This window comes from Gossypium arboreum, chromosome 1 (assembly GCF_025698485.1).
Source record: "Gossypium arboreum isolate Shixiya-1 chromosome 1, ASM2569848v2, whole genome shotgun sequence".
In the NCBI taxonomy this organism is placed as follows: domain Eukaryota; kingdom Viridiplantae; phylum Streptophyta; class Magnoliopsida; order Malvales; family Malvaceae; genus Gossypium; species Gossypium arboreum.
Window position 1 is genome coordinate 18,033,704 of NC_069070.1, and position 24,917 is coordinate 18,058,620.

Here is a 24,917-nt window from a genome sequence, read left to right on the forward strand (position 1 = left end):
TTTGGTATAAGAATCTCCATGATACTTTTACAGTTTCTTTTATTGAAACCACGACAGCTTCCACTTCATTAAGCATGAAGAACATACAATGAAGGTGTTTCAACCGGCGTATGAACCAGAGATTTAAACATTATAAAATATTAATTATTTTGCGGCGAATTAGACTTTGTGAGCAGCTAACGTTAGAAATATGATAAATACGATGCGACCAAAAGCTGGTTTAACAAGATATATAAGTAGATTATCAATTGGATTAAAACAAGATAAGGAGATACATATGTACCTACATATATATATCAATTGGATTAAACTTTCTAACATTGATAATCCTAGAGTCTGCTAAAATTAGTCCTCAGAACCTCTCTCCCTTTCAATGCAAATTAACTTTACATCTCTATAACATACTACAAAGAACCCTAACGATCGATACATCCGCCGAGTTACGGCCTCGGGGTGTGGCGGTTATTTGCTCCTGACCCTGGATAATCATTCAGCTCCGCAAACATCCTTCCCTTGATGATTTCACCATCAGAACTCTTCTCCACAGTTATCTGTAAGAAGAGTTCTTTTAGCATAACAAGAAATATGTATATATATATATATATACGTTAAATTTCAACTGTGTACTTGTAGGATTACCAGGTGAGTATTCTCCTGAAATTGATGAACTTGAGATCCATGCATTAGGGTTCCAGTTCCTGGCAAGGAAAAAAAAAAAAAAACAATGAAAATATGGTATAGGAAGGTAAAAAAGATGATTGAAGTAATGGAATTTGGGGAATATTTACTTGTAACTGGGACGGCATTCGAGAATATAATATGAGATAACCCCAATAGAACAACGAGTAGGCGAAAGAGAGTGCTATCCATTTCTGACTTGCAAGGTTCCTTATTGGCAAATATAGATTTACAAAGCTAGTACGAGGGTTTAAATAGCTATTATAAAGTAATGTTATGATTATTTTTTTTTTGAGATTTTAACTTTTTTTCCTTTTATAATTTATAGTTTATCAAAATTGATCACAGTAATATAATCGAAAAAGTTGACAAGAGCTGAAAATAAGTTAAATCATAGACTTTTTTTCGACGTTTATGCTTTATGATGGATGGGCAGCAACCATACTCCAAAGTCAAAAAATTGACAACAAAAGGTAAAAGTTATGGAGGGGGTAGGGAAAGGGTTAGGGTAAGCGTTTGATCATAAAAAATTTTGAGTTAATCGAATTGATGAGTTATATTTTATTATCCTAATTTAAATTTAATTTTTTAATCTAGTGAAATGTTCGAGTTAAATTAAAAATTAAACATGTCAAATTAAATCTTGTTACAAAGATAATTAATTTCATGTTGGAGCACATAAATTTGAAACCATATGTATTTGATAACTTTTTAAAGCAAAATAATAATAATAATAATAAATACTTTAGTATATAAACTTGAATCATTAATTAACTTATTTAGGTCCCCACAAATATTATTCTAATTTTTTAAATTTTAAATTTTCTTTATATATATTTTAGATTTTTTGAAATATTTATAATTTTTAAAAAATATAAAATTGGAATTTTATACATATTTTGAATTTTAAAAATATTTTGATTTTTTTAATTTTTATTAAGTGAGATCAATTTAGTCATTTTCAAACTTGACAGTGACAAAAGGGCATTTATACTAATCTATTATTCAAATTGTAAAATTCAATTTGTTTTGAACTCAAACTCGAATTACTTATTTAAATTGACTCAAATAATTCATATAACTTGATTTGATTAACTCGAAATTTAAATTTTTTTAAATTTTTTCGAATTTAATCGAGTTTTGTTCACCCTTAAAAAGGTAAAGATGATCTGAGTATTAATTCAAAATCAATCATAAATTAAGATGGAAATAAATTATTTTATCATTTTACTTTTGATTTAATTTTTATACCTTCATTTTAAAGCATTAAAGTTTTAATAAAAGCTATTCTAACTCAATTTTGAAAAAAAATGTTATAAAATCAAATCTAATCAAAACACGATAAGAAGTTATTTTGTCAACCCTAATTCTCTTTTTTTTTTTCCTTAAAAAGACAAAAAAAAAAAAAAAGAAAAGAAAAAGAAAAGTACTGTATACACCGAAGCTAAGTGGAGGGGGTTGAGAAAAGATGGAGCACGTTGTGTGAGTGGAAATTGACCAAATTTTGATTAGATAGTGTGACACCACTTTAAGGTAGATTTGATAATATATATATATATATTGTATTTTACCTGTCATCTATGCGTTTTGTTACAGTTGGGACGAAATTACTAGTTATAAAATAAGAGTTAACATCAGAAGTTTTTTATGCGAATTGAAAATTTGCTATGTTTATGGAGTCTTATTTAAATAATATCTTCTATAAAAGTAATAAGGGTAAGTTATAATATAAGTCTAACTCATTTATCAAGTTGTAATTTTATTTCTATACTTTAAATTAGTTCGCTTTCCCTCTAAATTTTTTCCTAAAAATTTAGATGTAAATTGATTGCCCAAGGGCATTAGTTTTTTCATCACAGGCTTGAGAACATTGATGCATTTATGGATTTTCTACAAGCTTATAATTCAAATGTTGATGTTTGAGTATCCTTTGCAAGGCAATGTTGCCTGGTGGGTGGTGGGTGGCTTTTATTTCACTTGTTGACCTTCTCTATGTATTGCTATTGTCTTTTTATTTTTAATTTGCTCTGTGAGGCGTATAGTGTTATGGGGTTTGATAGGATCTTTGTGTGATCATTTTGGTGTTTAATTGGCTTTCTAAGTGTCTAGTATGGTGGTGTCAAATGTCTGTTATTTTGGTTCTTAGGAGTGAGGAGTTCTTTTTAGAGCTTTTTCTTCAGAAATTTTGGAGCTTTGGTGATGAATTTTCTTACTCATTGTCTCACTAGCAAAAAGATTTTGTAACATTTTTTGTTCTTATTAAAATTTTTGAATTAGCAAAAAAAAAAAAAGAAAAAAAAAGTTACTTACACAAATTTGCACTACAACTTAGTTCTTCAATATACAAGTAAAATTCTCTTTTTTTCTTATCTACAATAACCTAAATAAATCAGGCTATTAATAAGCATAAAGTGACTTGTTAAATTATAATCAATGTGAATATCTAATTTCACATAAGTAGCTTCTAAATAAGTATTCAATAAAGAGTATAACAATAGATATCTAGTCATTGTAATAGCCCAAATTTGCCTGGGCTTTTAAAATATATAAATAAATGTTTGTTTAAAACAGGTCTAGCTTACAAGAGCCCAAACACTGTTGGCCCAATATTTAAAACCTTCAAAACTAAATCCCACTACCCGTGTACCCAAATACACCCGTAGCCCAACTTAAACCGGACCCATTACAACAGACCCAAACAGACCCACCTAATACCAATAAACCCGAAGGCCCAAATAGCAGGGGCCCAAATGACTTTCAGATAGGGTTAGAAACCCTAGCTCTCTTTCTCCTCGCGCCGCAAAGGATTCTGGAAGCTTCAGGTGCCTCAAACGTCATGCCCAATCAGCGCCCTTTCGTTTCACGAAACTCCAGAACTTTCGGGGAGCGTCTATTGGCCTCACGTCAAGGCTCCATCAGCGCTCTACACCTCAGCCTTGTCTCGCCACCGAGATCCTCGCAGTCACCTGCAGGAAAAGAAAAGAAATCAAAGCAAAACTACAACAAATAGACTAGAACAGGGTTTGGAAAGAAATCTTTTGATTTCTTTCCAAAATAGCCAGTAGATTAAGGCTATAAAGCCTTTTCTTAAATCTGTAAGAACACTTAAGCTGATAGATATACAGAGAAGCATAGAAAAATCAAAATACATACACAGAGAGAAACAGAAGCATATATAGGCACAAATATACAGAAAATACCACAAAATTTGTATCTGTTCAAAAGACAGAGAAATAAAGCAAATCTTTGGAAGGGTAACTAAATTGTCTCTTTTATTTTGTTTTTATTGATTTGTTTCTCTTGCATGCAAATATATAAAATCTTTTTTAAAAAAAAACTCAGAAAGGAAATAGAAAACAGAAAATACCTTTTGTTTTGCAAGAAAAAGCGAATCTTTCAGGTCCCGACTGCCGTACACGGTGGGATCGGTGACGGCGCGTGGAAGGGAACATGGTGGTCCGATGATCGGAGGACCACCGACCAAAGGCCGAAGCTCGGAGAGCCGGAGGGATTTGAGAGATTTCTCTCGTTTTTTTTTATAAACGGGTTAAAATGAATTTCAAATAAAAGAAATCGGCCTTATATAGTGTTGACGAAACGACATCGTTTCTGCTTAATCTAATAAGCTTAAAACGGCATCGTTTTTAGACTAAGGATTCGCGCGTTGACCCGATTACCTGAGGAGGATCTGCGTGTTTTTGAGGATTGGGTTAATTACTCAACTGGTCCTCTTGCATTTTTAATATTTATAATTCCATTTTTATTTATTTCTAATTTAGCCCTAATGATTTAATTTTGTTTCAATTTAGTCCTCTCGGTGATTTTAAAACAGAATTCAGAAAACGGTGTCGTTTAAGATTAGGGCAAATTGCCCAGTGAATCCTCTAAATTTAACGCATTTCAAATCGTGGCCCGAATTTTTATTATTTTGCAAATTAACCTTAGATTTTCTAATTAAATTCAATTTTAATCCTTTTATATTTTAATTTACTTTAAATACTTTATATATTTTTATAAATATTAGTTATGTATTATTATTACTATCCATTATTTTAATTATCATATATTTTATCTATAAATTATATTATATTGTATATTTTATTTTATATATTTCTTTATATATTTTTATAAAATTGTATTATTATTTACTAAATTTATAAATGGCAAATAAATTTTTAAAAATATTAATAAATAATAGTATATATTATCCTTATTTATAATAGTATTCATGTTCCATTTATATATTACACCTTTTCTTTATTTATATATTTTATATATGTATATTATTTATTTTATAATATTCTTATGAAAATTACACATATCCTATTTATTGTTTTATATTTTACCTATAATATAGGCAATACATTTTATATATTTTTAAATTCTATTATATGTTATATTTTTATATACTATGTTTCTATATGTAAAATATTTGTTACTTTATTATTATTATTATACGTATACCATATTATATTTCATTATAATTATTTATGAATTTTTATTACATACTATATTTTTATTATTCAATATTCCTTATAATATCTATCTTTCTTATATATATTTTTATTATATATTATTTATTTTGTTTTTATACTAATCATTTTACCATATTTTTATATGCAAAATACTTATTATATTCTTATTATTTTATATTATATTTCCTTATATTTTATTCATATTATATTATTATATATACTCATTTTAAATATTTTTAATTTATATTTTAGGTATTTTTATCAATAATTACTCACTTTATTTTATATTTTAATATATATATTATATTATGTCAATATATTAGATGTTGGTCTCATAATTAAATGTTGAGTGCTTGACTTATTATTATTTTTCTTGTATTTTTTATATATATGTGTCAAATTGTATATTATGCATTATTTTTATTATCAATATGTTTAAATATATGATGAATTACATGTTTATGTGTTTTACCTATTCTTCTTAAATATATATCGTGTTTTATGTATATTTTACTTATTTAAAATTTGCCATGTTTCTTATATGTATATGTTAGTTAATGTATGATATTCATGCTATTGTGCTTTTACTATAACATGTTATCTCATATGTTATGTTAATATGCTCCTTCATGCATCGATCTTAAAAATGAGACTCTAAAGTTTTCAAAAAAAAAAAAATAAAGGCAATGCTTGGTGTTTGGAAATTTCGAGAAAAGTAGTGCCCTAACTTATTGGGTTGCAACTTTTCTCATTGAGTTTGAATAGTTAAGCACTCTTCTAAGTTTTTAAGGTTTTTTTAAAGTGTAAGCAACTGTCTCGAAATTTCAAGGCGTTGTGTCCTAACTTACTGGATATGGCGTTTTGTTGTTTCGAGATATAAAGGCTAACTTAGTGTCAAATATTTTAAAAATATTGTGTCCTAACTTATTGGATGTAATATTTTGATTCATTTGATACAAGTGAACCCTAATTTTCAAAAGAAAAATATTAAAAGAGGATTGCATCTTAAAACTTTCAAATTTCCAACATTGAAGACACTTGATAATCAATTAGGTACCAATTTTTGGGCATTACGAGGGTGCTAACCCTTCCTCGTACGGTAACCGACTCCGAATCCATTTTCTCGACTTTCGTAGACCAAAATTAATGTTTTAAAACAAAACATTTTATAAGGTGATCCAATCACACCTAAAAAGATTGGTGGCGACTCCCGTTTTCGTTTTTCTTAAAGTCGATTCCCATTTTCCAAAACTCGATTTAAAAATGGTCTCGACAGCTTGGCGACTCCGCTGGGGACTTAGTAAGAGAGTCAAGCCGTATAATTGATTACCTTTTGTCTTAATGTCGAAAATTTGAAAAATTTTAAAATTCAATCCTTTTTGCATTACATGTGGAGTGAGAAACTATGCCTTCGTGAGGTTTTTCGCCTCCATGTAGTATAGTGGATCACTTTCGGGATACATCTGTACCTATGGTTTCGTGAGATTTTCATCTTCATGTAGCCATAGAGAAATGTATTCCCCTGAACTGAACTCGTTTCAAATGAGCCTATAATGGGTGAGAATCGAGGATTCTGCTGGTTCGGGTACCTCAAACTTTAGAACCAACCTCATATAGAAAAACCGTAAGAGCCCAACTTAATTAGAGTTAAACTTTAGATATTACCCTTATAAATTATCGTTGAGATTTATTGATATCATGTGATACTGACTATTTCTTTTCTTTTGTTTGCTTGTCATTTTGCATTTACAAAGGTATCAATTCACGGTCAGTTTTTAAGTTAGGAAGTTTTATTATGGAGAACGGACTTTTTGATAGAGTGGAGGGCAACGCCGATGTTCATAGATGGTCAGAGTAAACTCAACTAGAAAAGGGAGACAATATAACTATGGAATATGTGTCGGAGCTGTCAGATTATACTCGTATTAGTGTCACACAGAATAATCTCCAAGAGGTTAAGGAAATTTGGGATCATTGGGGCAATGAGACCAAGCAGTTGTTCTACGATAATTACGGAGATTTACCTTACTTGCTCGATATTCAGGTAGATGAGCACTTGTTCCGAGCCCTTGCTCAGTTTTAGAACCCAGCGTAAGTTGTTTCACTTTTGGGGAAGTAGATTTGGTACCTATTGTGGAGGAGTACACTGCCTTACTTCATTGTCCCAGGTTTCAGAGTGATAGGATCTATTCTCGAGCTGCTTGTGTCCCTACCTTTTGGGAGAAATTAATGACCATTACGTGAATGAGCGAGCAGTGGATCACGGCCAAAATTAAAGAAAAGGGTGAGTACAAGTGCATTTCGTGGGACGCTTTGAAAGATCTGATTTTGACACACCCCGATGAGACGAAGAAGGTAGACGTTTTTGCCTTAAGTTTGTATGGACTGATGGTTTTCCCTAGGGCTTTGGGATATGTGGACGAGGCAACCACGGATCTTTTTCATCGACTCAGTAAAAGGGTCACTTCTGTCCCTACGATTTTGGCTGAGACATTCAGGTCCTTAGGTGCATGTAGGAGGGCTGGTGCAGGCAGGTTTATAGGGTGTGCTCAGTTACTTTTGGCTTGGTTCTACAGTCACTTTCGATTGATTGATGGGATTGTTTGTCGGGTTTTCTTTGAGAACTAATCCCCGTTGAAAGATATAGTAGCCTCATCTAGGAAAGTGGATGTGCCAGAAGAGAATTGGATAGCATTACTTCGGAATCTTCAGTCGGAGGATGTTGAGTGGAGAGCTCCATGGATGGTTCCTAGTGAGATACTTTATCGATGCGGCAGCTTTGATTGGGTTCCCCTATTGGGAGTTTGGGGTGCCATTAGTTATGCCTCTTTGCTCGTGCTAAGGCAGCATGGATCGAGACAGTTCGTACCAGCGACTCATGGGTTGGCTCAAAGTGAGTTTGTATACAGAGGAGCCGATTACAAGAGGAAGGTTAGCGAGGTTTCTAGTGCTTGGAACAAGACTTGTCAGTTGAATGGAGTGGCCATTAATCCTGCTACGACACCGGAATATGTCGAGTGGAGGAGTAGAAGGATTAACGATAATGTCCCTATGACAAAAATAGAGGATGTTCGACCAATGGAGGAATATCTACAAGTGATACCCTCGGAGCTTGATATCATGAAGCAAGAATTTAAGAGAAAGAATTTGGAACTTGAAAAGAAGATAGAAAAGCTTGGAGAGGAGAAGATGTACCTGAGTCTATATGTTGACCTGCAAAAGAAAGAGGTTGAAAAAGTTAGGAAGGAAAAAAGGAAGGTTGAGGAAGACCGAGATGATTTAAAAGAGGAGTATAAGAAGGCACAAGTATCTTTAAAGCGAGTGGGGTTAGGAAGGTCCTCGGAACAGTGGCAGAAAGAAGTTCAAGTGGAAAAAGCTAGAGCCGAGTATTGGGAGAGGAAGTTCCAAGAGATGCTGTCGCAGAATTTGGCATTAGAGGAAGAGAATAAAAGGTTGAAGACCAAGGTAACTGAGCTTGGAAGATCCCTTCGTTGGCATCGAAACCATGATCCTACGCTCGAGTTAAAGGAGCTAAAAAGTAAGGTTGAACATTTGGAAGTGGCATTGCATGATGGTGAACTTCGGATTGAGCAGCTCGAGGCTCAAGAAGATTGTATAAAAGGAGAGCTCCATCAAGTTAAAGGTCAAGTCAGAGACAAGGATTACGTTATTGGGGAGGCTATAGCCCAGATTCAAGAGATTGCTGAATATGTGTGACAGCCCAAAATTGACCCTAGTCGGGAAGTGGTTTCAGGACCACAAAATCGAGGCATAAAATAATTTAATATTCATTTTGATGCCTATGATATGTGTTAATTTGTGTGTGACATTTTTGATGATTTGATTTAGGGTCATAAATGTGAATTTCACTAAAAAGGACCTAGTAGTGAACTTTGAAAGTAGGATAGGGAAATGTGTGATGACTATTTAAAGCATGCATGCAAAACAATGGTCTTGCATGTCAAATACCCCCCTTTTTATAAGTGGTGGCCGGCCATGACAAGGGAGGATGGGCAAAACATGTCATAGACATGTTTTGTTAGTGCAATATGGGAGGAAAAATGAAACTAAGGTGAGGAATAAAGAATTGAAAAAAAAAAAGGGAGAGAAGGTGTAATCCCCCCATTGCCGTGAGTTGAAGGAAAAGAAAGAAAAAAAAATTGTTCATCCTTTCTTTGAGCCAAAACTAGGAAGAAAATACAAAGAAGAAAAAGAAATGTGTGTGTTCATCCTTGAACATCTTTTGGCCGAAAATTGAAGGAAAAAGGGAAGAAGGGAGTGAAGCATTCGGCTATCCTAGGTCACTATTAAGGTAAGTTTGATGTTTTGCCATGAGATTCATGTATATTTTAGTAGTTAGCTTGAGTTCTAACTAGCCATGGTTCAAATCCTTACTATGTCATGGAGATGATATTCGGCTAAGGTGAGATTGTGTTAATATCATTTGCATGCTAAAAGTGAAGCTTTGCAATGGTGTATGTGATGGTGGATTAATGACTATTGAATATTCTTTTTAGCAATTTTGAGTGAGAGTTTGATAGATACTATGAGGTTAAACTTCATGACATTGTAAGCTTGTAAGTTGGATGATGAAATTCATGCTTTGTGAAGGTAAATGGTGTAGAAGGAGCATTCGGCCATAATGAAGATATATGAGATAGTCATAATCAGCCTTATGATTCGGCTCTTGCATGTATATATATATATATATATATATATATATATATATATGTTTGCACATGATGTATTGGTATGACATATATACTATCTCAAGGCATATAATTACATATGATGGTGTTTCGGTTATGAAGTAAATGATTGATGCGTATTGAGTTACAATATGGAATGCGTTAGTTAGTAAAATGTATGCTGTTTTTGTGTGGTATTAAGTGTATAATTGGCCTCAACATGGACATGCATATTCGGCCACATGAGGGGAATTGGTGTGCATGCATTCGGTTAGAGGCAAGCATATTGATGCCTATTCTTGGCTTAGAAAATTCGGCTAAGAGGAATATTAACTAATGTGTTGAGTTCGATTCATGATTTCGTACATATGTGACTTTGATGCCTAATGAGTATATATATTGGCTAAGTACCTTGAATTCCTCTTTCGATGCTCAAATGATTAAATCAATTTATTTGTTAAATTAAGCTCAAGAGCAAAGGAGAGCTAAATCCGATAAAGGGAAGAAAAAGGTAGTCGAGTAGCCGTCGAAATCGCTCGACCACGTCCGAAGTAAGTCTTCGAGTAATGACCCTACTTGAATTATATTGAAATGATTTGTCATATTATGGCGGACAGCCGAATGTGCGTAGGGACTAAGTTATAAAGTTAATTGAAATCATGCTCTTTGTGTGTGGCTATTGAGCCGAAATTGGAAAGGTTTGATAAATATTTTGTGTTTGAGCCTTAGTAACGAAAATGAAATATGGATGTGTCGTGATTATTGATATATGTATACATGAGCATTTGAATGATACCCGGGCTAAGTCCCGAAGGCATTTATGCTAGTGAATATATCCGGGCTAAGTCCCGAAGGCATTTATGCTAGTGATTATATCCGGGCTAAGACCCGAAGGCATTCGTGCGAGTTGTCATATCCGGGCTAAGACCCGAAGGATACCAAATCCGGGTTAAGACCCGAAGGCAATTGTGCTTGTGGTTATATCCGGCTAAATTCCGAAGAAGCTCGGTTTGAAGGTGATCGTTTTGGTGCGGTAATAAATTCAATTAATACGCTCGAAAAACCCATATGATAAGGTATGTTTACATGTGCATCAGAAAAGTCGATTCGTTTGAAATAGTGTTCGTTCGATCGACTAACGAACTTTCGGCTCTTAGATAGGTTGATACCTTGTGTGTGTATATGATTATGAGAATGTGTATTACTAAAGTGATTCATTTAGCTATGTGAATGTAATACTTTAGTCAAAGTTGATTTCATTACTTGAGACTTACTAAGCATTAAAATGCTTACCCCGTTGCTTTGGCTCTTTGTTTTATAGATTTTGCTCGTTAGCTATCGGATTCGGGATCATTGAAGTCGAAGTCATCCACACTATCAAAGCCCCCTTTTTGGTACAAATTTTGGTTGAACTTTGAAATGGCATGTATAGGACTACCCTTTTGTTGTAGGTCATGTACCTTTCGGTTTTGTGTAAACTTAGATAGCCATGCGAAAATGGCTTATATACGTTTTTAGCATAGTACTATAATCGTTTGTATGTTGATCATTATGAGGTATGGAATTGTTTTAAAACGATTAGCCATTGGAATGGTTAATCATGATCACACTTTGTGCTATGTATGCAAAAATGGCCAATTGAATCATGGAAATTATGAAATAGGTAAAGTCTACCTTAAAGGCAGATGCTGTTAGCAGCAGTGGTGTGGATGTGAAAAATAACTAAAAATAGCAGGAATGGAATAAATTAGTGAATAAATTATGTAAATTAACCTTGATGAATCTACTTTCATATGGAAGAAACGAAACGGTCATATGAGTTGTATGTTAAGAGATATTTAGGTTTTCTTGAGACAGGGCCAGAACGGTTTCTGGACCCCTGTTCCGACTTTGGAAATTAATTGTAAATTAACCGGGGATAATTAAGAGTCATTACATATATGTATAGATTCCTATTTGAGTCTAGTTTCTATAGAAACAAACGACATCACTATTGAAGCCCTGTACAGAGAGATATTCAAGTTGTAACGCACGAAGGTCAGTGTAGTCGACCCTTGTCACATGGGAGACTTTAACTAGTAAACTGTACTAATTGGCCCTGCCAAAAATTCTAGAAAAAAATATGTAGATGGAAATGTGAGTCTAATTTCAGGGAAAAATTACAAAACTGATTTTCGAGCTTTGAAACTCAAGATATGATTTTTAAAGCGACAGTGATGCAGTAACCAGCTTGTCTGGAAATTTTTAAATGGACTGTGAAAATGATTAAGTCAAGTTTGTGTGCACCTTGTGTTCGACTCCGGTAACGGACTCGGGTACGGGGTGTTACAATATGTTTGAGACTTAGCAGTACTAGCTGATGCGTTGAGTATGATGTATGAGTCAGTGTCTGAAAAAGGTCGAGAGTTACCCCTTTTATTAGATAAAGTTAGAACTTTAGGCATTGGGCAAAGTCGTATATGTAATCCATTTGTATGTAAAGATATTCTTTTTCTAAATAAAGTTTTCTAAATGAGATTGAATCGAGATTGATGCCTTTTTGCATTCATGCATTTGCATTACATCACATCATATGCATTCAAAGTTATAGAAAGACCCTAATTAGTTAAAGTTTACTTCCAGAGAAGTAGAAAAGAAAATCTAGAAATCACACATCCTTATGGCACTCGCACTAAAACTAAGAGTATGGATCAAAGGTTCGAACAACTGCAAAAGGATATGCAAGACCAATTGCAAGAGCAGTTGGCCAAAATACAGAATGACATGAGGGAGCAAATGCTAGAGGCTTAGAGGAATATGATGGCTGAAATGGCTCAGCTGCTAAGGGCTACTGATAAAGGGAAAGCCCCCGTGGCTATCATTGGTGAGGAAGGTGAGGATCATCCTCCGGGTTTTACTCCACCTCATGTGCCACTGTAAACCGAGGCACCTCCTAGAAGGCCATCTGTCACTGTAAGGCCTCAACATGGGCCGATTGATGCTGGAATCCTCGTGAATTTCCCATCTGGGTCGAGAAATAATTTGGGCGATAGCCCGATCAACCCTATCACTCCTGATCTGGATATGATTGAGAGGGAAAGAATGGCAAACGAATCCTCAAAACAGTCGGAGGATCGTTGCAAGTGGTTAGAGGAGAAGTTTAGGGTTTTGGAAGGCACTGGCAATCATCATATTGATGCCAAAGACATAAGTTTGGTCCCAGACTTGGTACTTCCTCACAAATTTAAGATGCCGGAGTTTGAAAAGTATAACGGGACTACTTGCCCAGAGGCACACATAACAATGTTTTGTAGGAGAATGACTGGGTATGTAAACAATGATCAACTATTGATCCATTGTTTTTAAGACAACTTAGTAGGAGCAGCGACTAGGTGGTACAATCAGTTGAGCCATGAAAGAATCGGTTCATGGAGAGATATTGTACAAGCCTTCATGCAACAGTATAACTATGTGACTGATATGACGCCAGACAGGATCACGCTTCAAAACATGGAGAAAAAGCCTAATGAAAGTTTTAGGCAATACGCACAATGATGGAGAGAGGTGGCAATGCAAGTACAACCACCACTGTTAGAAAAGGAGACCACCATGTTGTTTATCAACACTTTGAAGGCGCCGTTCATCACTCACATGATTGGAAGCACCACAAAAAGTTTCGCGAATATAGTTATGGCAAAAGAGATGATTGAGAACGCCATAAGGGGCGGTAAAATTAAGGGGGAAACGGCTAAAAGATCGGCCCCAAGGAGAAAAGGCAACGAGGTGAATAACATGAATAGTTTCAACTCGAGGGCAATCACAGTTGGTCAACCCAAAGCAGCTGCGGTTGAGCAACAAAGTACTCAAAGACAGGAATCGGGCACAAGACAGAATTCAGAAATGATGCAATTCACGCCTATCCCTATGACGTATCGTGAGCTTTATCAAAGCTTATACGATGCACATGCCATTACTCCATTTCACTTGAAACTGCTACAACCACCGTACCCCAAATGGTATGATGCAAATGCTAAATGCGAATATCATGCGGGAATACTGGGGCATTCGATTAAAAACTGCACTGGATTCAAGAAGGCCGTGGAGAGGCTTATCAAGATGGGAGTTGTGAAATTCGACAGTACCCCTAATACTGAAAATCATTACCAGATCATGGCAATCAAGGAGTGAATGCCATTGATGAAACTAGGAAAGAAGAATCAAGGAAGATGTTGCTAAGGTGAAGACACCCATGAAAGTAATATGGGAAGAGATGGAGGTGTGTTGACCTCTGGAAAAGGTAGAGAAAGAATAGGGAACTATTTTGAATTCCATGGAGAGGTGGGTTATATGATCCAAAATTGTGAAGAGTTCAAGGCCATAGTGCAAGGCTTCATGTTTAACAAAGAGTTATAGATTTTTGAGGGTAGTTCTTGCAAAAGATAAATATGTGTGCTGGAAAATGAACGACAAGGAACCAGCCGACCAAGAATTATTATTTCCTTGCTGGGGAATAATGAAGTGGGGGCGTAAACCGGGCCCAAGGTCGTCATCCATAAATCCAATCCTTTCCCTTACAAGGATGACAAGAGGGTGCCATGGAGCTATGACTGCAGTGTAACTGTACCTGAGGGGGAGAGTATAGTCAGTGCGTCTAGGGGCGTGCAAAATGAAGGTTCCCATACACGAAGTGGGAAGCATTATGATGAGAGGGGCATCAGAGTGGAGCCCATGAAAACAAAGGATGTTGACGTTGAGAAGAGGAAAGAGGTTGAAGTGCCTGTCAAGGAGCCGATAAAGGAGGAAGAGGCTAAGGAGTTTCTAAAGTTCCTTAAGCATAGCGAGTATAGTGTGGTCGAAAGCGATTGCGTGAAGCGACCAGCCAGCGATATATCAATATTAGCCCTACTTCTAAGTTCTGAGGTGCATCGGGATGCATTGTTGAAGGTACTTAACGAAACATATGTCACCCATGACATATCCGTTAACAAGTTGGACCGGTTGGTGAATAACATCAGTGTTGACAATTTCATCTACTTCAATGATGATGAAATTCCACCTGGGTGCATAGGGTCAACCAAGGCCTTGCACATCACTACTCGGTACAAGGGATACACACTTCCAAGTGTACTCATTGATAACGGGTCAGCTTTGAATATCCTTTCATTATCCACATTGAATAGATTACCCATTGACAGTTTGCATATGAAAACATGTCACAATGTGGTAAGAGCCTTCGATGGAACCGAAAGGAAAGTGATGAGACGAATTGACATCCCTTTAGAAATTGGGCCAAATACATATGAAGTTGATTTCTTGGTGATGGATATCAAGCCCTCTTATAATTGTTTATTGGGGAGACCATGGATACACTCGGCAGGAGCGATGCCTTCCTCATTGCACCAAAAATTGAAGTTAATAACAGATGGACGGTTAATAACCATCAATGCAGAGGAGGACATTATAGTAGCAGTCACTAGCAAGGCCCCTTATGTCGAGGTGAATGAAGAGGCTATTGAGTGTTCTTTCCGCTCTTTAGAAATCATCAATGCAACCTTCATTCTGGAAGGAAGTGAGGTGCTGGTACCCAAAATGTCTAGAGCCACAAGGATGGCCCTGCAAATGATGATGGGGAAGGGAGCATTGCTAGGAAAGGGACTAGAAAGACAGTGGGAAGGAGGGGTTCAAATCCCAAAATTGATTGAGAAGAAAGATCGCTTTGGTTTGGGCTTCAAGCCAGACCATAAACACCGGAGGCAAGAGATTGAGAAGCACCAAGCGAGAAGAAAGGCACGTTTGAGCGGAGGAAAAGTGGAGTGGGAACCGATGACATTCCCATCTATATCCAAATCCTTTAAGTCAGGAGGGTTACTGGTAGAAGAAAGTCATCAGATTAATGTTGTACACAATGAGGGATTGGAGCAAGGAAGCCTCGAGGGCATTCGCCCTTATGAACCGGGGAGCTCTCTGAACAATTGGATTGCAGAGGACCTTCCTGTAGTCTTTAGGAATTTTTTAGAGTAATTCTCGAAACATGCTTGTTACTCTAGGGCCTAGGAGTAGTAAGATTACGTTTGTGAAAAAGGCTTATAATCATCTATTATTATTTTAATAAAACATAACTTTATTATCAATTTGGACGAATATAGTTTCTTTTTATCAATCAATATTTCGTTAAACTTTTGCAATTCTCATTCTTTCATTCATAGCCTATAAACAATCATTCTTAGATTCATTCATTCTTTGTATATTCTTTCATACCCCCACAGGTCCCTAGATATCAATGATATGAGCATTGATACCGCAACTCCTGATTTCTCTTGCGAGTAAAACATTTGTTTAGAGGAATCTTAGGATTTTGAAGATGTTCAAGATTGTGATGTGTCTCCTGATCTGTTAAGAATGGTAAAATAGGAGGAAAAATGAATTATGCTGCATGAGAAAGAGGCAATAGAAAATATAGCCCTAGAGGAAGGGAAGAAGTTGAAAATTGGAACACTGATTACCGAGGACACAAGGCATGGTCTGGTTGAGTTGCTTCGAGAGTTCAAGGATATCTTCGCATGGTCATATCAAGATATACCCGGATTGAGTACCGAAATTATAGTACATCATCTTCCGATAAGACATGATTGCAAACCAGTCCAATAGAAGTTGCGGAGAATGCGACCAGACATTGTTCTAAAAATAAAAGATGAGTCAAGTACTCTGAATGGGTAGCTAATATTGTGCCGGTCCGTAAGAAGGATAGAAAGGTATGAATGTATGTTGATTACAGAGATCTGAATAAAGCTAGCCCAAAAGACAACTTTCTTTTGCCGCACATCGACACTTTGGTAGACAACACGGTGGGACATTCGTTGTTTTCCTTTATGGATAGTTTCTCGGGGTACAATTAGATAAAGATGAATCTAGAGGACATGGATAAAACCACCTTCATAACCTTGTGACGTACTTTTTGCTGCAAAGTAATGCCGTTTGGACTGAAGAATGCAGGGGCAACCTACCAGCGGGCCATGGTGAACTTGTTTCACGACATGATGCATAAGGACATTGAAGTATATGTTGATGACATGATTGCTAAGTCCCGAACAGAGAAAGAGCATATTGAAGTTTTGAGAAGACTATTCTTGAGGTTGAGGAAGTTTCAGTTGAGGCTCAATCCGGCAAAGTGCACCTTCGGAGCTAGATCGGGAAAGCTATTGGGTTTTGTAGTTAGTGAAAAGGGAATAGAAGTTGATTCAGACAAAGTCAGAGCAATACGAGAATTGCCTCTACCACAAACTCAAAAAGAAGTTCGAGGATTCCTAGGAAGGTTGAATTACATCACTCGGTTCATTTCACAACTAACTGAGAAATGTGATCTTATCTTTCGCCTCCTCAGAAAGCACAATCAAGGTACTTGGGATGAGTAGTGCCAGAATGCTTTTGAAAAGGTCAAGCAGTATTTTTTGAATGCTCCGGTATTATCTCTACCTAGCCCAGATAAACCATTGATACTGTACTTGTCAGTGTTCAGTAATTCTATGGGATGTGTGCTTGGTCAGCATGACGATTTAGGGAAAAAGGAGAAGGTAATTTATTATCTCAGTAAGAAATTCACTGACTATGAAATGAGATATCCACCAATTGAAAGGTTGTGTTGTGCGCTGATTTGGACAACTCGGAGATTAAGACAGTACATGCTATACCATACCACTTGGCTCATCTCAAAGCTTGGTCCATTGAAATACATGATGGAGTCAACGGCTCTGAATGGGAGAATGGCAAGATGGAAAATTTTGCTTTCAGAGTTTGATATAGTCTATATAAGTCAGAAGGCTATAAAAGGAAGTGCGGTAGCAGACTTCTTGGCCAGTAGGGCTCTAGAGGATTATGAGCCATTGAACTTTGATTTTCTAAATGAGGAGTTAATGTGTATAGCAACGACCGAAGATTTTCCTTGGAAGCTAAATTTTGATGGGGCTTCTAATGCAGTCGGAAATGGAATTGGGGCAGTCTTGGTATCCCCGAATGGCGATCATTAACCGTTTACGTGCAAGTTGGACTTTGATTGCACGAATAATATGGCTGAGTATAAAGCATGCATCATGGGACTTCAAGCAACTATAGAGCGAGGTATAAAAACCCTAGAAGTATATGGAGATTCTGCGTTGGTAATTTATCAGCTTAGAGGTGAATGGGAGACAAGGGACCCTAAATTGATCAATTATCGAAAGATAGTTTTAGGGTTACTTAAGGAGTTCGACGACATCACCTTCAATTTTCTCCCACGAGACAAAAATCAGATGGTAGATGCTTTAGCAACCTTGGCCTCAATGATTAAGGCGAATAAAGAGGATGAGATGAGACCAATTCAAATGAGTATCTACAAGGCTCTAGCTCATTGTTGTAACATTGAGAAGGAAGAAAATGACGATAACCCCTGGTATCAGGATATATTACGATATGTGAGAGATCGTAAATACCCTAAACAGGGAAGGTTAGCTTGCGACTATGTCTTGGACGGGGATATCCTATACAAGAGAAGGAAAGACCAAGTACTTTTAAGATGTGTCGATGCTGTGAAAGCTAAGCTAATTTTAGAAGAATTTCATGAAGGTGTATGTGGGACGCATGCAAAAGGAATCACGATGGCAAGGCAAATAATAAGGTTTGGCTATTATTGGGCTACTATGGAAGGGGACTGTATCAACTATACCAAGAAATGCCATAAGTGTCAGATTTATGGGAATAAAATTCATATACCACCTTCGCCTTTGCATGTTATGACTTCTCCATGGCCCTTCTCCATATGGGGCATGAATGTCATTGGACCAATATCACCAAAAGCTTCGAATGGACATTGGTTTATCTCCGTGGTAATTGACTACTTTACAAAATGGGTAGAGGCCGCTTCTTATGCAAATGTTACTAAGTCAGCAGTGAGTCGATTCTTGAAGATGGAGATCATTTGTCAGTATGGAATGCCTGAGAAGATCATATCCGACAATGCATTGAACTTAAACAATAAAATGATAGTAGAGGTTTGCGACTAGTTCAAGATCAAGCATCACAATTCTTCTCCCTATCGTCCAAAAATGAATGGGGCAGTGGAGGCCGCCAACAAGAACATTAAGAAAATAGTGGGGAAGATGACTGAGACCTATAGAGATTGGCATGAGAAGTTACCGTTTGCACTCCTGGCCTATCGAACATCTGTCAGAACCTCTACTAGGGCAACCCTATTCTCGTTAGTTTATGGGATGGAAGTAGTGTTACCTATTGAAGTAGAAATACCTTCTCTTCAAATTTTGATGGAGATAAGGTTAGATGAAGCTGAATGGGTTCAATCCCGATATGACCAGTTGAACTTGATTGAGGAAAAGAGGCTAAGAGCCATTCGACATGGGCAGATGTATCAAAAGCGAATGATGCGAGCTTATGATAAGAAAGTTCGACCAAGAGAATTCCATGAGGGAAACCTTGTACTGAAAAAGATCCTTCCTATTCAAAAAGACTTTAGGGGGAAATGGATGCCGAATTGGGAGGGGCCGTACGTCGTGAAGAAAGCTTTCTCTGGTGGTGTATTGATCTTAATGGAAATGGATGGGAAAAGTTTACCCAAACCAGTAAACTCAGACTCAGTTAAAAAATACTTTGTCTAAAGGAGAAGAGAATCTAAGGTGAAAACCCACAAAGAGCGCTTTGAGGTTTCGAAAATAAAAAAAAAGATAAAAATGGAGAGGCCAAGGTGAAAACCCGCAAAGGGCGCCTTATGACCAAAAGGGTTTTGAGTTGAAAACCCGAAAGGGCGACTCAAATTTTGAAACATCCGGTAATCTTGCTCAACAAAAAGTGAAGAACGTTGCATACTGGGGCATCAACAGAGTACTTTGAATCTTCTAAACACATGCCTTCATGAAGTTGATGTATAAGCGCTCAAGCGGCGATATCTAGGGCATCTAATTTTTGGCCTGTTTGCTATCTTTAGATTTTTTTCTCTCTTCTCAAAGATAGGCTTTCAGATTAATTTCCTTTGTATCTTTTCCAAAAATTCATTCAAATCCAATTATTCTTAGAGATTTATTTATCTTCCATTATTCTTTAAGTATGTTACATTGGAATAATGATAGATGAACTAAATATGTTCACAAATGAAGTTTTGCGCATTACTTTAGAATTTCTAGATAATACAAGAAACTAAAACTGGACAATTGTTCGAGAAATTCACATAAGTAAGGGATGAAGGAACTCGAGGGATTTCTTTCTTCCAGTATAAAAGGAAAATGGACAAAACCAACGACTCAATTTTAAGGAAAGATCATCTTACAGACATCCTCAGTAGATCGTAGCATTTGAGGAAGGGTACAGGCCTACAGGCTGAGCAAGAATAACACTTTGAGACAAATGAAGGAATGAGTGGTGACGTCTAGGATAGGGGTCATGTTCACAACATTTTGCATCATAACATGTTTAATTAGGAACATTCGACTCACTTTGATGATAGCATCCTCAGGCATAATTATTCTACAGGTTATCAAAGACGACGCGCCTTAATCCTCTAAGCAGTAGGGTAATAGACAGCAGCATAGTAGATCTGGCTGAAGCAAGAACCAAGATGGTTTGGCATCCTTGTGCTTACAAGGAACAAAACCGAAGACATAGCTGATTTGGCTTTCACGTGCTTACGATGAAGCAAATCTAAGATGATTTGGCATCTCTGTATTGTCAGAGAACAAATCAAAGTTTGGCGTCTCCATATTCGACGGAGAGCAGATACATAGTAGATCTGGCCTTCAGATGTTTATACTGAAGCATATCCAAGATGGTTTGGCATTCTTGTGCTTACAAGGAACAAAATTGAAGACATAGCTGATTTGGCTTTCACGTGCTTACGATGAAGCAAATCTAAGATGATTTGGCATCTCTGTATTGTCAGAGAACAAATCGAAGTTTGGCGTTTCCATATTCGACGAAGAGCAGATACATAGCAGATCTGGCCTTCAGATGTTTATATTGAAGCAGATCCAAGATGATTTGGCATCCTTGTGTTTACAAGGAACAAATCGAAATCATAGCTGATTTAGCTTTCATGTGAGATGATTTGGCATCTCTGTATTGTTAGAGAACAAATCGATGTTTGGCGTCTCCATATTTGACGGAGGGCTGACACATAGCAGATCTAACCTTCAGATGATTAGACCGAAGCAGATCCAAGATGGTTATCCTTGTGTTTACAAGGAACAAATCGAAGACATAACTGATTTGGTTTTCGCGTGCTTACACTGAAGCAAACCTAAGATGATTTGGCATCTCTGTATTGTTAGAGAACAAATCGAAGAAGCAGATCTGGCGTCTCTGTGTTCAGCGGAGAGCAGATCAAAGATATCAACATGACAGTCATAAGTTTACAAGAAGCAGATTGAAGACCATGATTTGATAAGACCGGTCAAATTTGGTCTTTCTAAATCTTTTTCGATTCTCATATACGAAGAATGAGCAAAGAGGGGCAGCTATAATAACCCAAATTTGCCCGGGCTTTTAAAATATATAAATAAATGTTTGTTTAAAACAGTCCAGCTTACAAGAGCTCAAACACTATTAGCCCAATATTTAAAACCTTCAAAACTAAATCCCACTACCCGTGTACCCAAATACACCCGTAGCCCAACTTAAACCGGACCCATTACAACAGACCCAAACAGACCCACCTAATACAAATAAACCTGAAGGCCCAAATAGTAGGGGGCCCAAATGCCTTTCAGATAGGGTTAGAAACCTTAGCACTCTTTCTCTTCGCGCCGCAAAGGATTCTGGAAGCTTCAGGCGCCTCAAACGTTATACCCAATCAGCGTCCTTTCATTTCACGAAACTCCAAAACTTTCGGGGAGCGTCTATTGGCCACACGTCAAGGCTCCATCAGTGCACTACACCTCAGCCTTGTCTCGCCACCGAGATCCTCGCAGTCACCTGCAGGAAATGGAAAGAAATCAAAGCAAAACTACAACAAATAGATTAGAATTGGAAAGAAATCTTTTGATTTGTTTCCAAAATAGGCAGTAGATTAAGGCTATAAAGCCTTTTCTTAAATCTGTAAGAACACTTACGCTGATAGATATACAGAGAAGCATATAAAAATCAAAATACATACACAGAGAGAAACAGAAGCATATATAGGCACAAATATACAGAAAATACCACAAAATTTGTATCCGTTCAAAAGACAGAGAAATAAAGCAAATCTTTGGAAGGGTAACTAAATTGTCTCTTTTATTTTGTTTTTACTGATTTGTTTCTCTTGCATGCAGATATATAAAATCTTTTTTAAAAAAAATTCAGAAAGGAAATAGAAAATAGAAAATACCTTTTACTTTGCAAGAAAAAGCGAACCTTTCAGGTCCCGACCGCCATACACGATGGGATCGGTGACGGCGCGTAGAAGGGAACATGGTGGTCCGATGATCGGAGGACCACCGACCAAAGGCCAAAGCTCAGGAGCCGGAGGGATTTGAGAGATTTCTCTCGTTTTTTTAAGAAACGGGTTAAAATGAATTTCAAATAAAAGAAATCGGCCTTATATAGTGTTGACGAAACGACATCGTTTCTCCTTAATCTAATAAGCTTAAAACGGCGTCGTTTTTAGACTAAGGATCCGCGCGTTGACCCGATTACCCGGGGAGGATCCGCGTGTTTTTGAGGATTGGGTTAATTACTCAACTGGTCCTCTTGCATTTTTAATATTTATAATTCTATTTTTATTTATTTCTAATTTAGCCCTAATGATTTAATTTTGTTTCAATTTAGTCCTCTCGATGATTTTAAAACAGTATTCAGAAAACGACGTTGTTTAGGATTAGGGCAAATTGCCCAGTGAGTCCTCTGAATTTAACGTGCATTTCAAATCAGGCCCAGAATTTTTATTATTTTGCAAATTAACGTTAGATTTTCTAATTAAATTCAATTTTAATCCTTTTTATATTTTAATTTACTTTAAATACTTTATATTTTTTTATAAAATTGTATTATTATTTACTAAATTTATTAATGGCAAATAAATTTTAAAAAATATTAATAAATAATAGTATATATTATCCTTATTTATAATAGTATTCATGTTCCATTTATATATTACACCTTTTATTTATTTATATATTTTATATATGTATATTATTTATTTTATAATATTCTTATGAAAATTACTCATATCCTATTTATTGTTTTATATTTTACCTATAATATGGGCAATACATTACATATATTTTTAAATTCTATCATATGTTATATTTTTATATACTATGTTTCTATATGTAAAATATTTGTTACTTTATTATTATTATTATATTATACCATATTATATTTCATTATAATTATTTATGAATTTTATTACATACTATATTTTTATTATTCAATATTCTTTATAATATCTATCTTTCTTATATATTTTTATTATATATTATTTATTTTGTTTTTATACTAATCATTTTACCATATTTTTATATGCAAAATACTTATTATATTCTTATTATTTTATATTATATTTCCTTATATTTTATTCATATTATATTATTATATATAACTCATTTTAAACATTTTTAATTTATATTTTAGGTATTTTTTATCAATAATTACTCACTTTATTTTATATTTTAATATGTATATTATATTATGTCAATATGTTAGATGTTGGTCTCATAATTAAATGTTGAGTGCTTGACTTATTATTATTTTTATTGTATTTTTATATATATGTGTCAAATTGTATATCATGCATCATTTTTATTATCAATATGTTTAAATATATGATGAATTACATGTTTATGTGTTTTACCTATTCTTCTTAAATATATATCGTGTTTTATGTATATTTTACTTATTTAAAATTTGCCATGTTTCTTATATGTATATGTTAGTTAATGTATGATATTCATGCTATTGTGCTTTTACTATAACATGTTATCTCGTATGTTATGTTAATATGCTCCTTTATGCACCGATCTTAAAAAATGAGACTCTAATGTTTTAAAAAAAAATAAAGGCAATGCTTGGTGTTTGGAAATTTCGAGAAAAGTAGTGCCCTAACTTATTGGGTTGCAACTTTTCTCATTGAGTTCGAATAGTTAAGCACCCTTCTAAGTTTTTAAGGTTTTTTTAAAGTGTAAGCAACTGTCTCGGAATTTCAAGGCGTTGTGTCCTAACTTACTGGATATGGCGTTTTGTTGTTTCGAGATATAAAGGCTAACTTAGTGTCAAATATTTTAAAAATATTGTGTCCTAACTTATTGGATGTAATATTTTGATTCATTTGATACATGTGAACCCTAATTTTCAAAATCAAAAATATTAAAAGAGGATTGCATCTTAAAACTTTCAAATTTCCAACATTGAAGACACTTGATAATCAATTAGGTACCAATTTTTGGGCGTTACGAGGGTGCTAACCCTTCCTCGTACGTAACCGACTCCCGAATCCGTTTTCTCGACTTTCGCAGACCAAAATTAATGTTTTAAAACAAAACATTTTATAATGTGATCCAATCACACCTAAAAAGATTGGTGGCGACTCCCGTTTTCGTTTTTCATAAAGTCGATTCCCATTTTCCAAAACTCGATTTAAAAATAGTCTCGACAGCTTGGCAACTCCGCTGGGGACTTAGTAAGAGGGTCAAGCCGTATAATTGATTACCTTTTGTCTTAATGTCAAAAATTTGAAAAGTTTTAAAATTCAATCCTCTTTGCATTACATGTGGAGTGAGAAACTATGCCTTCATGAGGTTTTTCGCCTCCGCGTAGGATAGTGGATCACTTTCGGGATACATCTGTACCTATGGTTTCGTGAGATTTTCATCTCCATGTAGCCATAGAGAAATGTATTCCCTTGAACTGAACTCGTTTCAAATGAGCCTATAATGGGTGAGAATCGAGGATTCTGCTGGTTCGGGTACCTCAAACTTTAGAAACAACCTCATATTGAAAAACCGTTAGAGCCCAACTTAGTTAGAGTTAAACCTTAGATATAAATAATTTATCAAATAAAGCTAGTTCAACAATCTCTCCCTTTTTGATATAAATAATTTGGTAAATTTGTTTTTGAATTTGTTACTCCCATTTTTAAAGTTCA

General features: G+C 35.5%; 1 protein-coding gene across 1 annotated transcript; it reads right to left on the minus strand.

The window, feature by feature from the left end:
- Nucleotides 1-219: 219 nt before the first annotated feature.
- Nucleotides 220-929, minus strand: LOC128294115 (uncharacterized). Its single transcript, XM_053030067.1, has 3 exons — nucleotides 789-929; nucleotides 640-698; nucleotides 220-551 (listed from the first exon to the last, which is right to left on the minus strand). Exons 1-3 carry the CDS (start codon nucleotides 868-870, stop codon nucleotides 441-443), a joined length of 252 nt encoding a protein of 83 aa, XP_052886027.1. The 5' UTR covers nucleotides 871-929; the 3' UTR covers nucleotides 220-440.
- Between the last annotated feature and the right edge of the window lie 23,988 nt (nucleotides 930-24,917).